Source organism: Lolium rigidum, chromosome 5, assembly GCF_022539505.1.
Source record: "Lolium rigidum isolate FL_2022 chromosome 5, APGP_CSIRO_Lrig_0.1, whole genome shotgun sequence".
NCBI lineage: Eukaryota > Viridiplantae > Streptophyta > Magnoliopsida > Poales > Poaceae > Lolium > Lolium rigidum.
Window position 1 is genome coordinate 110,970,998 of NC_061512.1, and position 14,698 is coordinate 110,985,695.

At 48.6% G+C, this 14,698-nt stretch overlaps 1 protein-coding gene across 1 annotated transcript; it reads left to right on the forward strand.

Moving 5' to 3' along the window:
• Positions 1 to 7,288: 7,288 nt before the first annotated feature.
• LOC124651672 lies at positions 7,289 to 8,229 on the forward strand. Its single transcript, XM_047190720.1, has 2 exons — positions 7,289 to 7,361; positions 7,445 to 8,229. The coding sequence occupies exons 1-2, from the start codon at positions 7,289 to 7,291 to the stop codon at positions 8,227 to 8,229; spliced, it is 858 nt and encodes a 285-aa protein (XP_047046676.1).
• The last annotated feature ends 6,469 nt before the right edge of the window (positions 8,230 to 14,698 follow it).

Below are 14,698 nucleotides of genomic sequence, written 5' to 3' on the forward strand. Positions count from 1 at the left end.
CTATAGCTGAATGATGTAGGTATATCAAATGGGTTAATCTGTCATTCTGCTACAGCCTAGATTAGAATAAGCATAAGTGTATAAGTCCTTGAAATTTTGTGTGTTGATTTACTGTTTGTTCCAAAGAACTTAAATCTTAAATGTTTTCGTGCCTTAGGAAGGTAATTACATCCTGTGGCTACATTTGAGTTATTTGTTCGAACCAAGCTGGGGGGTAAAAAATTGTGGAAAGGAATACATTCACCATCAGATTCCTTTCTGCACCAGTAATTATTGGTAACAATTTCAAGCAGGAGGCTAGCTCTGACCATCATATCATATTCTTGGTGCTCTAGCTTTGAACTTTTTCCTGTAAAATTTGGTTGGTTTTTGCTCTCACTTAGACTCTCCATGAGCAGCCTGTGGCTACATTTGAATTATTTGGACCAGTAGAAAGTGTGATATCGCATTGTGTTACTGTGGGAGGAGAAATGCGTGCTCGGTTCAGTGTAGAACATACCATATGTTAAATGTGAACTGTTCAATTGCTTAGTTCTATTCTTTTTTTCCCAATTGATTTCCAACCGTTAGGGATGAATTGTTTCAGAAGTCTCACATCATATTTCGATTCAACAACGGCTTAGGATAAGTCCCAGTGAGGTGTTTTAATAATAGATATAGCTTCTATTTCATCAATTCAATATCTCTAGCAGTATGACATAGATGGAGTTTCAGGATTGTGGCAATTTAGTGCTCCTGTAACTCTATCAAGTTATCCAAGAAGTAGAATTTTCTTCTAAATTCAGTAGCAACTTCTGGTGCTCAGGTAAGATTGAACTGGAGTCTAAGGTCTGACATCAGGTGTGCAATAAAATATTCATTACACACCAGGATGTCACCACTGATGAAGAACCATAGTCTTGGATAGGAGAAGAAACAGATTACCCTTGGGTAGAAGATGATGCAACAGCGCCACCCATCAGCCCTGCCAGTGAGCGCTGAACCTACAAGAGGGAATGGGCATAGTGATATGCCATGTTGTTTAATTTTAATTTGCTGCCTTGATCTGATGTTGCTCCCTTTATTGATAACTTCTTCTAAATTGGTGATTGTTGGATGAAGTTGTTCCATTCTGATAACAAAGCTAAACTTCCGGTATATCTCTGTTGTACAATCACCAGAACACAAATTTTTTAGCAACAAATACAATTATGGATAGGGAAAATTAGAAGATGATCCAAACTGGGGTCTCCTGAATGTTCAGTAGGAGATAGAAAGCTGTACAAATTTCTGCAACACAAATATACAGTAGGTCTTAACAAATGATCATCTGGGGAGTGCTAATCAATTAATAGCTTTTGTATACAGATTCAAAGGGGTAATGCTTATGCTATTTTTAATTCTCTATGTTTTGTGATCGTGTTTGAGAGAAGAAAACCAGAAATAGGAAAAACATGCTTCTGCTGTTTCGAGTTGGTAATTAACAAATTGGTAGTTAGTTAAATTAATAACCAGGAACTGCTCCTCCCTTGGAATGTTCAGATAAAACCACTACTTATGGTGGTGCAGATCTTCTTCAAATATTCGCTCTTACGGATCAAGGTAAGTGTGTTGGATGGTTCATCTTTGTCTAGATTAGGCAACTTAATTACATAGCCGATTAATACTGACCAATATTCTTTTTTTCATGTTGTTGGTTCATGTCCTTGATTGCATGGAATATCCAATGTTTCTTCCGTTCCAGATTTTCAAATGGGCTCTTTCTCGCTGTAGCTCAGGAATTAAATATTTTAGGTTGTATGTTTTACCTCAGGAATTGAATATTTTGGAGCTCGAGAGATCAAGAAGAAGTTCAGAGGTAAAAACACTGAAGACATCTAATGTACGTTAAGAGATCAACCTGGCCTAGATCAATCTATCCTCAAGTATGGTGTGTGTCTTCGTTCCTTTAATCCAAGAGCAGTTTGTTGTAGACAGCAGCACCTGAAGGGTGATGCATTCAACAGTTATTGAGTTAGGACACCATTCATAAGAGACATACTTCTTTCTTGTTTCTGTCTTCAGTTAGAAAATTCTATGCAACCTTTCGAAACAAGTATACACCGCGTTACTTCTTAATCCTTTTATCAATGCTATTTAATTTACTCCATTTAGATCCAACAACTATAAAACCCCCTCAGACCAAATGATGGATTTTTTTTTCTAGGTATCATAGAAAAGTGAGTCTCCAATATTCATTTCTCAGGTACTGGTGCTAGCAATTTAAGTTCCTGTTCTCAGTTTCCTTGCTGCGGGGGTACAAAACTCAGTGTGTCGCCCCACAGCGAGGCTAAGGTAGCTACCCCTGAAATGCATGTATTGTGGACAGTTTATCCTCAAGTCTTTGTGATCATGCGTTCTATATGAATGATGACGTTCTTCCTGTATGAATGATGTTGTCCTCTTTCAAACACAGTGTTCTAGCCTAAACACATCAGTTTGGTTCAATAATATATTGTCAACTACTGAATTGGCTGCCTGTTTATCTTGCTCACTTTTAGTTCAGTAATGTTGGTCGCTTGCTTTACTTAACGCCATCGTTTGGTCTCAGTTATTTCATATGAAATAATGGTTTCTCCTGCAGTCAAGAATCTTGATAACAACATGCCTGAAAATTCTACCTCAACAAATAGGTGTAGCAGTGCACTTATCTCTTCCTGTGCCCAACAATGACAAAGAAGCCGTCCAAGGTCTTGCCCTCCCTGTCTCAAAGGAAGAGCTGATACCGGGCGAGGACAACAATGCCGGCTGCTGATACCTCAAAGACAGAGGAACACCCGCAGCACCTGTCTTACCATGGTATCCGCTAATTAATTAACAATGTATATTAGTACCACCGGCTCCCTCGAAGAAACGCGAGAATGAACTTTGGTTACCACCAGAGGAGGGATGGCACAAGGCCAACGTTGATGGCGCCTTTAGACTCTCGGAAGCGAGGGGTGGCGGTGGCGTGGTTATCCGCGATTGCCATGGCAGTTTCGTTGCTGGAGCATGCCATTTTTTTCCCCATGTTGCCGATGCTGAAGGGGCTGAATTACTGGCTTGCAAGAGGGGTCTGGTGGTGGCAAGGGAGGCAGGGGTCCAGCGGATCATTCTGGAGACGGACAATGTCGAGGTTGCGGCGAAGTTGAAGGGCGAGGGGCAGGATCGTTCCATCTATGGTCCGTTAGTTCGTGAAATAAAATCCCTCTTCGGAAACTTTGAGAACCTTGGTGCGCTCGGTACGGCGAACGGCGAACGAAGCTGCTCATAGAATGGCGAAGAATGGCTGCGATAATAAGCTATGTAAGGTTTGGCTAGGAGATGCACCTGGGTGCATTCAGAACATGATTGTAAGTGAATCTGTATGAATTAATGAAATCACAGCGATTTGATCAAAAAAAGCTAATCGACAAACAATGCAAGATATTACCAGTAACTAATCTTCCTGTTATGTGATGTAATCCTATCAACTATGCAGTCCTGTAGGAAGATGTATCAGTATAAGTGACTATAGTTAAGTAACAATGTATATTAGTACCACTACCTAATCGACAACCTCTATGTACTGGAGTACTATGTATTAAGCAACAATGTAAGTTGGTACCATTAACTAATCTTCCGGTTAGTTGATGATCCTGGAGGAAGATATATCAGTATAACTGACTAATTGGTGTGCGTCTCCCCAATACCATCACTTCTTAATACTGTTATGCATACAATGCAACCATTGTCATTGGCTCAAGGCTTTAGCTGGCAATTCTGCAGTGATTTTTCCTTGAAAAAACGCAAAGAATTTGTGTTTTTTTTTGTCGAACAGAAGAATTTTTCAATAATGCCCTTAATTTTCATTCTAAGTATACCTACTATTGTTGCAACCTTTTTAGTACCTTCAAGGGCACCACCTCTTGGACAGCTTATGGTCTAATCTTAAAAATACCAACTCGCTGCGACTTACAAAATAACGGATTCTTACTAAACAACAAAATAACGGATTCTTACTAAACAACAAAATTAACTAGACAATTACCATGATCCGGCGCGGCGTGCCGCCGCGCCCTTATTTGCTAGTATGTCATAAGCAGAGAACCAACCTGAGGTTGGGTGGTTAGGAGGGTGGTTGTACCCCCAGGAAGCGACGTTCTTATCGACAGCTAGACGCTTATGGTGACTTCGTCAATTTCAAGACTCATTCTGCCTCCTAGTCTTCCGAAGATGCTCATAGGGGTAGGATGTGCGTGCGTGCTTTCATAGGCGTGAGTGTATGCGCGTATTGTGAGCGTCTCCGTTTGTACTGCGTTTCTCAAAAAATAATATTTCATAAGCATTTCTAATTTTCTGCAAAGGTTTTCTTGAAGTCACTGATATTATCTGATTAGCCATTTCCCTTTTGTGGTTTCCCTGTTTCTCCTCATTTTTGTAATTGCCCTTAACAATTGCTGTTTTATCTCCAAGTATTCTTGTTTTTCTTTTTCCCTGAAATCCTGAATGTACCCGATCAAACTTTTTTCCTTCCACCTAAAATCGAACGAATTGGAGTCAAGATATGGTGAAGTAAATGGTTTTGAGTGTTAAAAGGATGTGCGCGCCTGTTCTGAACAGTATTGGGGCAAAGAGTGAAATACTGAACTCGAATATTTTCATGCGCTTCCATAAAAAAATAAAATCGTGCGCTTGTCTCTGAAGGTAATACGCTCACGTGTCCATGAATGTAGGTGCACGCTGTGCCACAAGATCGAGTACGCATGACGGATCGCGTCAATTCTCACTATTACTCGACCCCCTGCAACTTTTCCTCACGTTCAAGCATTGCGTATTGGCATTTGACTTCAGAATGATCCAAGGAAAAGAATAGGACAAGAAGAGAGTGTACGACTTCAGGATGAGATAGAGATATTGTAATGAAGGACGGCAAGACGATCGGATTGCTTCATTTAGCAGGATGAACCTGCGATGCTACATCGTAGAAGCTGAAATTAAAGATCAGAATTCAGAACGCACTAACAATGCTTACATGTACTACATGTGGTGCACAAATAATACTACATCTATTTCACGAAATAAGGCGCACATTTATTTCAAGACGCACTTTGACCATAAAAATTTAGCAATAAAATCTTAATTATATTATATGTAATTAGTATCGTTGAATTCGTATAAAAATACTTTTTAATGATACTAATTTCATATAAATATTTTTATTTATTTGAAGTAATACTTGGTCAAACAAAAAGCACGCAAAACGAGAACGTCTTATTACTTGAAACAGGGGTAGTACTAACTTACTTGTGTACATATGTGGTGTCAATTAAACATGATCGGAGGGAGGGGTAGTACTAACTTACTTGTGTACATATGTGGTGTCAATTAAACATGATCGGAGGGAGTGTGTAGCTCGATCCTGACTGGCAGGTAGCATAAAGCTTCATACGCATGATCAATGCACGCAAGGTATACATTTTGTGGCATCAAGCGTTCCGGTGAAGACACAAACGTTGACATGCACCACGTTTGAAGCGAGCTTACATAGGTATCAGGTCGATCGATGGCCCTATAAATACCCTAGGAGCCATCCATACAAACGTACCCATCTCGACCAATCATCAGCACCGAATACAATAGTAGACTAAGCTAGTAGCAGCGTGAGCGCGCTCGCAATGGCGAGGCGTCTGGCAGTCGTGCTGGCTTTAGCGGCGGTCGTCCTTCTCGCCGCCGCGGCCGTAGCCACGGCGCAATCAGATAAGGGCAAGGGCCCTAAGAGCCCACCCAATGGGAACGGACCGAAGCCGAAGCCCAAGCCGAAGCAGGTCAAGTGCAATGTCAACCGCAAGGAGAACCCCTACTGTTTCAACAGAGTAAATGACAAAAAAACTATCACAATTGTGCCAACCGTGACACGGAACTACCAAATGGGACGCGTTTGTCACATGACTACCATGTTTGGGGCACGCCCGCGACGCGGAGCACTGATTTTCCAATTTACGCGTCTTAATCCAGTTTCTGACAGCAGGAACCCACTGTCAGGTCCTACGTGGCAAAAACAAATGTCTTTTTCTTCTAATTTTACAGAAAACCCCCTATCTCCTTTTCCCATAAGCAATCAAGCACCAGGCCTTCTCCCTCCCATCTACGTTGACCCAACAGCCAGGAGGCTCGACACCAACAGTACGACGCGGCGGCGCTCGTTGGAGAAACGCGGCGGCGCTCGTCGGAGAGGCTCGACACAAACAGCTCGTCGGAGAGGCTCGACACCAACAGCTCGTCGGAGAGGCTCGACACCAACAGCTCCGCAGCGCGCTTGCCTGCCGTGCTCACCCTAGATGAGCGTCGCTGAAGCTCCGCCTCGTCGAGCCGTGTCTTCTCTTCGACGCGCGCAAGCCGGGAGGCCAGGGATCGACCGCCCCGACCCCTTCTTCTCCGCCGTGACCCAAGCTCGGCGTCGATGGAATTCGATTCCGTCGCTGCAGATCCCCTTTGATCTCCGCCGTCGCCTCCATCCACTCCAGGGTGAGCACACGGTCCTCATGGACACCTCCATTATCCCTCCCTCTCGCCCTGCAGCGCGCCTGCGTCGTGCACCTCCGAGCGCCGCCGTGCACCTCGCTGGTCACGCTCCGCCGTGGATGGTCGCTGACTCGACGTGCGTGGGCGTCCTCTTGGTGCACCGCACGGCAGCCTCCTGGCACACCGGCGGCGGCCTTCTGCGCGTGGACGGCGTGCGGCGACGGCGAGCACGGCGGGCAGGCGGGCGCGCCGGCGCACCGGGCGACGGCGAGCACGGCGGGGAGGCGGGGCGCGCGACGGGCGCACCGGCGGCTGCAGCCGGGCGCGCGGCGATGGCGAGCACGACGGGCAGGCGGGGCAGACGCACAGCGGTGCGGTGGCGGACGGGCAAGCACGCAGCAGTGCGGCAACTGCAAAGCACGCAGCAGTGCGGCGACTGCCAAGCACGGCCAAGCGCGCGGCTGCCAGGTGCGACGGGCATGGCCGGCAAACGCGGGCAGGGATGAGGAAGATAAATTGGACTTGATGGCTTTTGGGAAAGAAAGATTAGGAGTCTTCTATAAAATTACCATAAACAAGTAATTTTTATTTGCCACGTAGGACCTGACATTGGGTCCCAGCTGCTAGAAACTGGATTAAGGCTCGTAAATTAGAAAATCAGTGCTATTCGTCACAAGCATGCCCCAATAGTGGTAGTCATGTGACAAACGCGTCCCATTTGGTAGTTCCGTGTCCCGGCTGGCACAATTGTGGTAGTTTTTTGTCATTTACTCGTTTCAACAAGAAGATGGACTGCCCTGATGACTGCCCTGAGACATGCTTCGCCAGCTGCACCGAATACGACTGCAAAGCTGTTTGCGGTGAGAACGTCATCCCTTGATCTATATAATTAAGCAAGCCAATTCGTCTTTTTGGCTAATGGTTACACTCCTATTGCGTGCAGCGTGCGACCAACCGGGAGCAGCGTGCGGCGACCCACGCTTCATCGGCGGCGACGGCAACGCGTTCTACTTCCACGGCCGCAAGGATGCCGACTTCTGCGTCGTCTCCGACCGCGACCTCCACATCAACGCGCACTTCATCGGCAAGTCCGGCCACAGCGGCATGTCCAGGGACTTCACGTGGATCCAGGCCATCGCCGTGCTCTTCGACGGACACCACCTCTACGTCGGCGCCAGGAAGACCGGCACCTGGGACGACGCCGTCGAGCACCTCGAGATCACCCTCGACGGCGAGCCCGTGCACCTCCCGGCTGACCAGGTCGACACTGCCAAATGGACGTCCAGCCGCGTCCCGGCACTATCCGTGACCCGCACCAAGGCGGCCAACGGGGTGCTCCTCGCCCTCGACGGAAAGTTCAGCGTCAGGGTCAACGCCGTGCCCATCACCGAGGAGGACTCAAGGGTGCACCGCTACGGCGTCACCTCCGATGACTGCCTCGCCCACCTCGAGCTCGCCTTCAAGTTCGACGCGCTCACCGACGACGTCCACGGTGTTGTCGGCCAGACGTACCGCTCCGACTACGTGAACAAGCTCGATGTCAGGGCCTCCATGCCCACCATGGGAGGAGATGCCAGCTTCACAGCTTCCAGCCTGTTCGCGGCTGACTGCGCCGTGGCGCGCTTCGGAACCATCCGTAGCAACAACGAAGCTTCCGTCATGTCGGAGCTCGCTGGGATCACCTGCGCCAGTGGCATGGACGGCCAAGGTGTGGTGTGCAAGAAGTAAACACGCTCTATATGGTGAGTTGTACTGGCCTTGCATGTTTGCATGATTGCCATGTACCAACACAACAATAAGCATTGTCGTCGCCTAAAGTGTTGAAAACTCGAAACTTTATTATGTACTACCAACTGCGATGTACAATATATTTTATGCCAACGATGAAATATCTAATAGAAATTCACATTCAACCGTTGGAAATCGAGAAAAGTGCAAAAAAACAAACACCACATTTTTTTCGAATTACAAACACCACACTTTCTGTTAGGGTTTCATAAAACAATTATTTTTTGTTATGGTCGTCATAAACCATCGGTTCACTCACTATTTTTTCTCTATTTTTTCAAAAAAAATTGATCCCTCAATTTAGGTCATTAAACAGTCATGTCAAGCTGACGCAGCATGACGTTTCTGTGTATTCTTGCGAAAAGCACATGTATATGATATATCTTCTTATGATATGTCATTTTTCTATATTTTTTTTGTAAAAGCCCCAATGTTATGCCACTTGGTCCTCTTTATGCGGTGGCAGTCGTGGCGGAGTTCACGTTGTCGATGCACGCTAATGCTGTTGAGCACCTTCATATTACCACCAAGTGTAAGAGTCGGCTAGATCTATTGCAATTCAAATCGCAGGAGAGAATATTTTGGTGGCTCGATCCACCCAACCACCCCCGAGCCAGTCACACACGGCAGCGCCGTTCATAATCCAATTACAAGCCAAAACGAAAAGAAGACCCGACCCTCCATAAATACTGTCTTTGTCCTCACGTAATCCAGCTGCCGGTGGTGAGCCAGGCTGGCGCCTTCTTCTCCCTCCTGGGCCTGCTTCTCCTTGGGCCTGGTTCCTCTCTTGGGCCTGCTTCGCAGGTCCGGGTCGTTGACAATCCCCTCCTCTTGAAATCCTGCTTGCCCCCAAGCGGGAGCATAAGAAATGCTTGCTTCAGCCGCTCCGGATCCTCCCAGGTGGCTTGTGCTTCATCAGTTCCACTCCATTGGACCAACACTTGAGTCACGGTGCGATGACCACGCTGGCGCACCCGTTGATGCAGAACTTGAATTGGAACCTGGAACAAAGCGTCAGCTGCAGGTAAAGTCTGTGTTACTTGTGTACCTGGGCCAACACACGGTTTGAGCTGAGACACATGGAATACAGGGTGTACACGGCTGGACTCTGGTAGCTGTAACTTGTAAGCCACCTGCCCAATACGCTCCAACACTTCATAGGGACCGAAGAACTTGAAGGACAACTTGTGATTTGCCCGTCGAACTACCGATGAGCTGAATGTACGGCTGGAGTCGAAGGAAAACCTGGTCACCCACTGAGAAACTGCGCTCCCGTCGATTCTTGTCAGCCTGATGTTTCATGCGCTGCTGCATTCGCAAGAGATGTTGGCGGACAGATGCAAGGATCAGGGATCGCTCCTTGAGCCACTCTTGGACGTCAGGAGGAGCAATGTGATCCGTAGCTGTAATGCCAAAGTACCTTGGCTGCCTGCCATAGAGAACCTCGAAGGGAGACTTACCAAGTGAAGAATGCCAGTTGGTGTTGTACCAGAATTCACACGGACTGATCCACTTGGCCCACTGGTAAGGATGAGCGCTAATGAAGCATCGCAAATAGCACTCAATGGACTGATTTACCCGTTCTGTCTGACCGTCCGTCTCTGGATGGTTCGCTGTACTCATCTTCAGGCTGTGTTCCGGTTGCACGGAAAACCGCCTGCCGAAGTGGGCTGGTGAATACAGGATCTCTGTCAGACACGAGAGACAATGGCATGCTGTGGAGTCGGTATATGTTGTCGACAAACAAATCCGCAACCTTGCTGGCAGTGTAAGGATGTTTAAGAGGAATAAAATGGGCATATTTGGAGAATTTGTCAACGACAACCAGCAAACAGTTGTAAGTGCGTGAAGGAGGCAGCCCGTCGATGAAATCCATGGTGGCAACTTCCCATGGCTCCGAGGGGACTGGCAAGGGTTGTAGCAACCCAGCCGGCGGTAGACGCTCCGGTTTAGCTTGTTGGCAGATATGACAGGCCCTCACATACTCACGAATCTTCGTCTTCATGCTAGGCCAACTGAACAGCGAAGATATCCGGCGGTAAGTCACAGGAAATCCTGAATGGCCTCCTTGTGGGCTGTCATGGAAGGCGAGAGATGAGTCGCTGTTGTAGAGCGGCATCAGCCCCCACATAAATTCGACCCTTGTGGCGCAAGATGCCCCGATCCATCGTGTAGGTGTCAACGGACTTGGGATCTAATGCCAATTTCTGGAGTAAGTGTTGCGCTTGGTCGTCGGTAACATAGGCTGTCCGCAGCGAGAAGAGAGCCAAGGCTGGCTTCGAGTAGAAATCACGAAGAGTTGTGAGCTTTCACGGTGGTTTCCTTGATAGAGCATCGGCGGCGCCATTGTGTATGCCTTTTTTATACTGCACCGTGTGTCTTGTAAACCCATCAGCTTGGTGAGCGCCTTTTACGCCGGTCTGTGTGCAACCTCGATCCGTGAGATGGGTGAGACTCTTGTGGTCGGTGCGAATCACGAACTCCCCCATTTGTAAATATGGACGCCAGCTGCTCGAACGGCCAATAAAATGGCCAAGTATTCCTTCTCATAAACAGAGAGACTCCTGTTACGCGGTCCCAAAGCTCTGCTTACATAAGCCAGTGGATGCCCCTTTTGCGAATGTACTGCTCCAATACCCACGTCACATGCATCAGCGTCGATGACGAATTGCTGAGTAAAATCTGGTAAGGCTAGAACTGGTGCTGACACGAGTGCATCCTTCAAAACTTGGAAGGCAGTGTCTGTGACTTCCGTCCAAACGAAAACAACCCCTTTTTTGAGCAAGGCTGTAAGCGGTTGACTGATGATAGCATAGTTCTTGATGAACTTCCTGTAGTAACCGGTCAAGCCTAGGAAACCCCGCAGCTCCTTCGATTCGCTGGCTGAGTCCAATTCCTTATCGACTCAATTTTGGAGTTGTCGGTTGATACACCGAGCTCGCTGAGATAACATGCCCCAAGTAGGCCACCTTTTCTTGAGCAAACACGCATTTGCTGGGCTTCACCTTCCACTGATCCTTCTGGAGGATAGACAACACAGTCGAAAGATGTTGCAGATGCTCAGAGTAGGTAGCACTGTAGATCAGTATATCATCGAAGAAAACGACAGCAAATTTCCTCAGTACTGGTGCCAGGGTGGCATTCATTGCATGCTGGAATGTCGCGGGAGCTCCTGTTAGCCCAAAGGCCATAACCTTGAATTCATACTGCCCGTTGTGTGTTTGGAATGCTGTCTTGTGTTCCTCTCCTGGAGCTAGGCGAATTTGATGATAGCCAGCCTTCAAATCTAGCTTAGAGAACCACCTTGATCCCGCAAAGTTCATCCAGAAGTTCGTCGATGACGGGCAATGGATATTTGCCCTTGATGGTTAGGGCATTCAGTTGCCTGTAATCGACCACGAGCCTCCAGGTATTATCTTCCTTCTTTACCAGCAGTACAGGAGAGCCAAAAGCACTATTGCTATGGGTAATGACGCCTTGAGACAAGAGTTCTCTGATTTGTTTCTCAATTTCATCCTTCAGTTCAGGAGCTACCCGGTAGGGTCGAACTGACACTGGTCTTGCACCTGGAACCAATGGTATATGGTGGTCATATCTCCTCCGAGGTGGCAATCCTGTTGGAGTTTCAAAGACTGCAGGAAATTTGTTCAGTACCTCCTGTACATCAGCAGGAATGCCTTGGTTGTCCTTCACAGCTTCTTGTAACAAGTGAATCTCTACTAGAGCATGTGTGCAATTATCTGGTCCATCACCATAGAGCACTACCTGTCTCCCCTCATGTTGAATAGCAATCCAACCTTGTTCCCAGTGGGTTAGCATGGGGCTGTACTTTCCCAACCAATCAAGACCAATAATACCATCATAGCTGGCAAGATCAAGGACCTTGAATGTATCAGTGAATGTTGCCCCCTCAGCTGTCCAATTCAAGGACTCGAAACAAGTTGTACTTGTGCGAGAATAGCCCCTCCTGCAACCTTGGCTGGAATTGGTACGATGAGCAGCGACTTCCCTTGCAATAACTCTGCCTTTTTCGCATCAATGAAGCATGACGAAGCTGCTCTGAATCAACAAGGAACAAAAATTTATGTCCACTGTATCTCTACTTGTAAGCGCATAGTCTTCGGAGAGGCAAGCTTGGTATCCAGAGCAGCTGTGGAGAGTAGCAGCAAATGTTGCTGGGGCTGATGTGGTGGAGGTTCTCCCGGTTGCTCATCCTCTGGTTGCTCACTATCACTGGATTCATCAGGGTACATGCAGTCAATCAGCTCTTGCACCACATGTAATTGGACAGTAGTTTTGCACTGGTGATCTCGCCCATACTTCTCACCGCAAGTGAAACAGAGCCCCCTCGAACGCCTGTAAGCTCTCAGACTAGTCCATCTGTCTCCATTACCAGCCCTCTGTTCTTGTGCACGCTTCTCTTCGACGGCCTTAGAGACCCACTTAGGCTGGAGGTGGTGGTGGCAGTTGTGCTGCCGAAGGAAAATGAGTTTGTGCCTGCGACTGATGAGAGTGATGCGGTCGCCTGTGAGAAACAGTCTGCGTGGGTGCATGTCCTACAGAACTGCTACTGCCCCCAAGTTCCTCATACAACAGAGCAAGTGTATAAGCAGTGTCGAGGTCCTTCGGCTGCTGTATGGCCACCAGCACACGAACTCCAGCGTTCAGCCCGTCCAGGAAACGTGTGGTGTAGTGGATTGGATCCGGGTGTGTCTCATATGCAGCAATTTGATCCATCAAATCAGAAAAACGATTAACATAATCCTCCACTGTTGTTTCCTGGGAGATGTGGAACAGCCTTCTTACCAGAATCCGGTGTTGGTTCTGCTGAACCGGTTGAGCACTGCTGACGAGAATTCTTCCCAAGTTGCCGAGGAATGATGTTGCAGGAATGATTCCAACCATGTAGCAGCCGCTCACGGTGAACTGCCCCGATGAGTAAGAAACCCATAGCGTCCCCGGAATATTGCGGTCGGAAATATTCCACACAACGCCTCTGCCACAATTTCGGATTTGCTCCGTCAAATTGCGGTAGGTCGACGCGGTGGCCATGGATTCCTTGGTCGGATTCACGAGATAGACTTCCACTTATCACTTGGAATTACAGGTGCGGTCGGCTTGCATACCTCCGACCGGGGAAGACCAGTGCGGTGCACTTGTCGATCCCCGGTGACGTGTGTCGCGGCAGTGCCCATCGGGGCCGACGGCGCATCCTCCCTGCCCTGCTGTTGGTGAGGCAGACGAGGGGCCCGTCTTGTCGCCAGGATCCGGGCGCGGGATCCGGCTCACGGCATCAGCGAGGGCCGCGATCTGGGAGCCGAACGTGGACTTCATGGAGTCGAGGTCGTCGGCGATGGAGGCCTTGACTATCTCCAGATCCCGGCTCACCGACGACTTGACGCCGTCGACGGAGGCGTGGATCTCCTTGAGTTCGCCCGTGGTGTCGTCGACGAAGATCTTGACTGCGTCCAACACCTCCTTCTTGTAAGCCAGGAACTTCTCCTCGTACTCCTCCCCGGAATGCGTGCGGAGGAGATCGTAGAGAGCTCGAGACTCCGGCGACAAATTCTCCATGGCTTCCGCGCGCTTCCGGGACGAAAATCTGGTGGCGTGTTTGTGAGTGGGGAACTCCGGATCGGATCGGAAGGCTGCTGATTACCAATTGTAAGAGTCGGCTAGATCTATTGCAATTCAAATCGCAGGAGAGAATATTTTGGTGGCTCGATCCACCCAACCACCCCGAGCCGGTCACACACGGCAGCGCCGTTCATAATCCAATTACAAGCCAAAACGAAAAGAAGACCCGACCCTCCCTAAATACTGTCTTTGTCCTCACGTAATCCAGCTGCCGGTGGTGAGCCAGGCTGGCGCCTTCTTCTCCCTCCTGGGCCTGCTTCTCCTTGGGCCTGGTTCCTCTCTTGGGCCTGCTTCTGGGTCCAGGTCATTGACACCAAGGTTAAGTGCCCTCCGAATTATTTGAGCACGTAATGTCGAAAGTGCCATCAGAGACCACCAAAGTTGAACGAACCCTTTTAGTAGGTAGCAACTGAAAAGCTCTCTAGAACGATCCAAATTGTACCAAGCTTCAAGACGCTAACCTGCAGGCTGCAATATGGCGTGTATGGCATTCCACGCGCACGCGTGCAGCCACCGTGAGCATGAAGACCCAGCCACCTACTCCTCCCGTCCGGCATGATCGCTGCGTCCATCTCCGACGCCGACCGCACCACGGCAGCGGACGCCAGCTGCCCGCCTGTTTTTCTGGCCGCGCAGGAGATCGTCGCTCCTCTTCGAGCAGAAGGACGCTGCGGCCTCCTTTTCCTCGCCGCGGTCGTTGAGTAGGACAGCCAGCGTGCCTTCAGGGGCCTCGCAGAGCGAGCCGAGAGTGGCGCGGATTCGCTCATATGTG

What these genes read in the sequence shown, in the direction of transcription:
- LOC124651672 (XM_047190720.1), top strand. Translation starts at nt 7,289, where the DNA reads ATGGACTGCCCTGATGACTGCCCTGAGACATGCTTCGCCAGCTGCACC. An exon ending in CGACTGCAAAGCTGTTTGCG is followed by an intron (nt 7,362 to 7,444) that starts GTGAGAACGTCA and finishes TATTGCGTGCAG; the next exon opens with CGTGCGACCAACCGGGAGCA.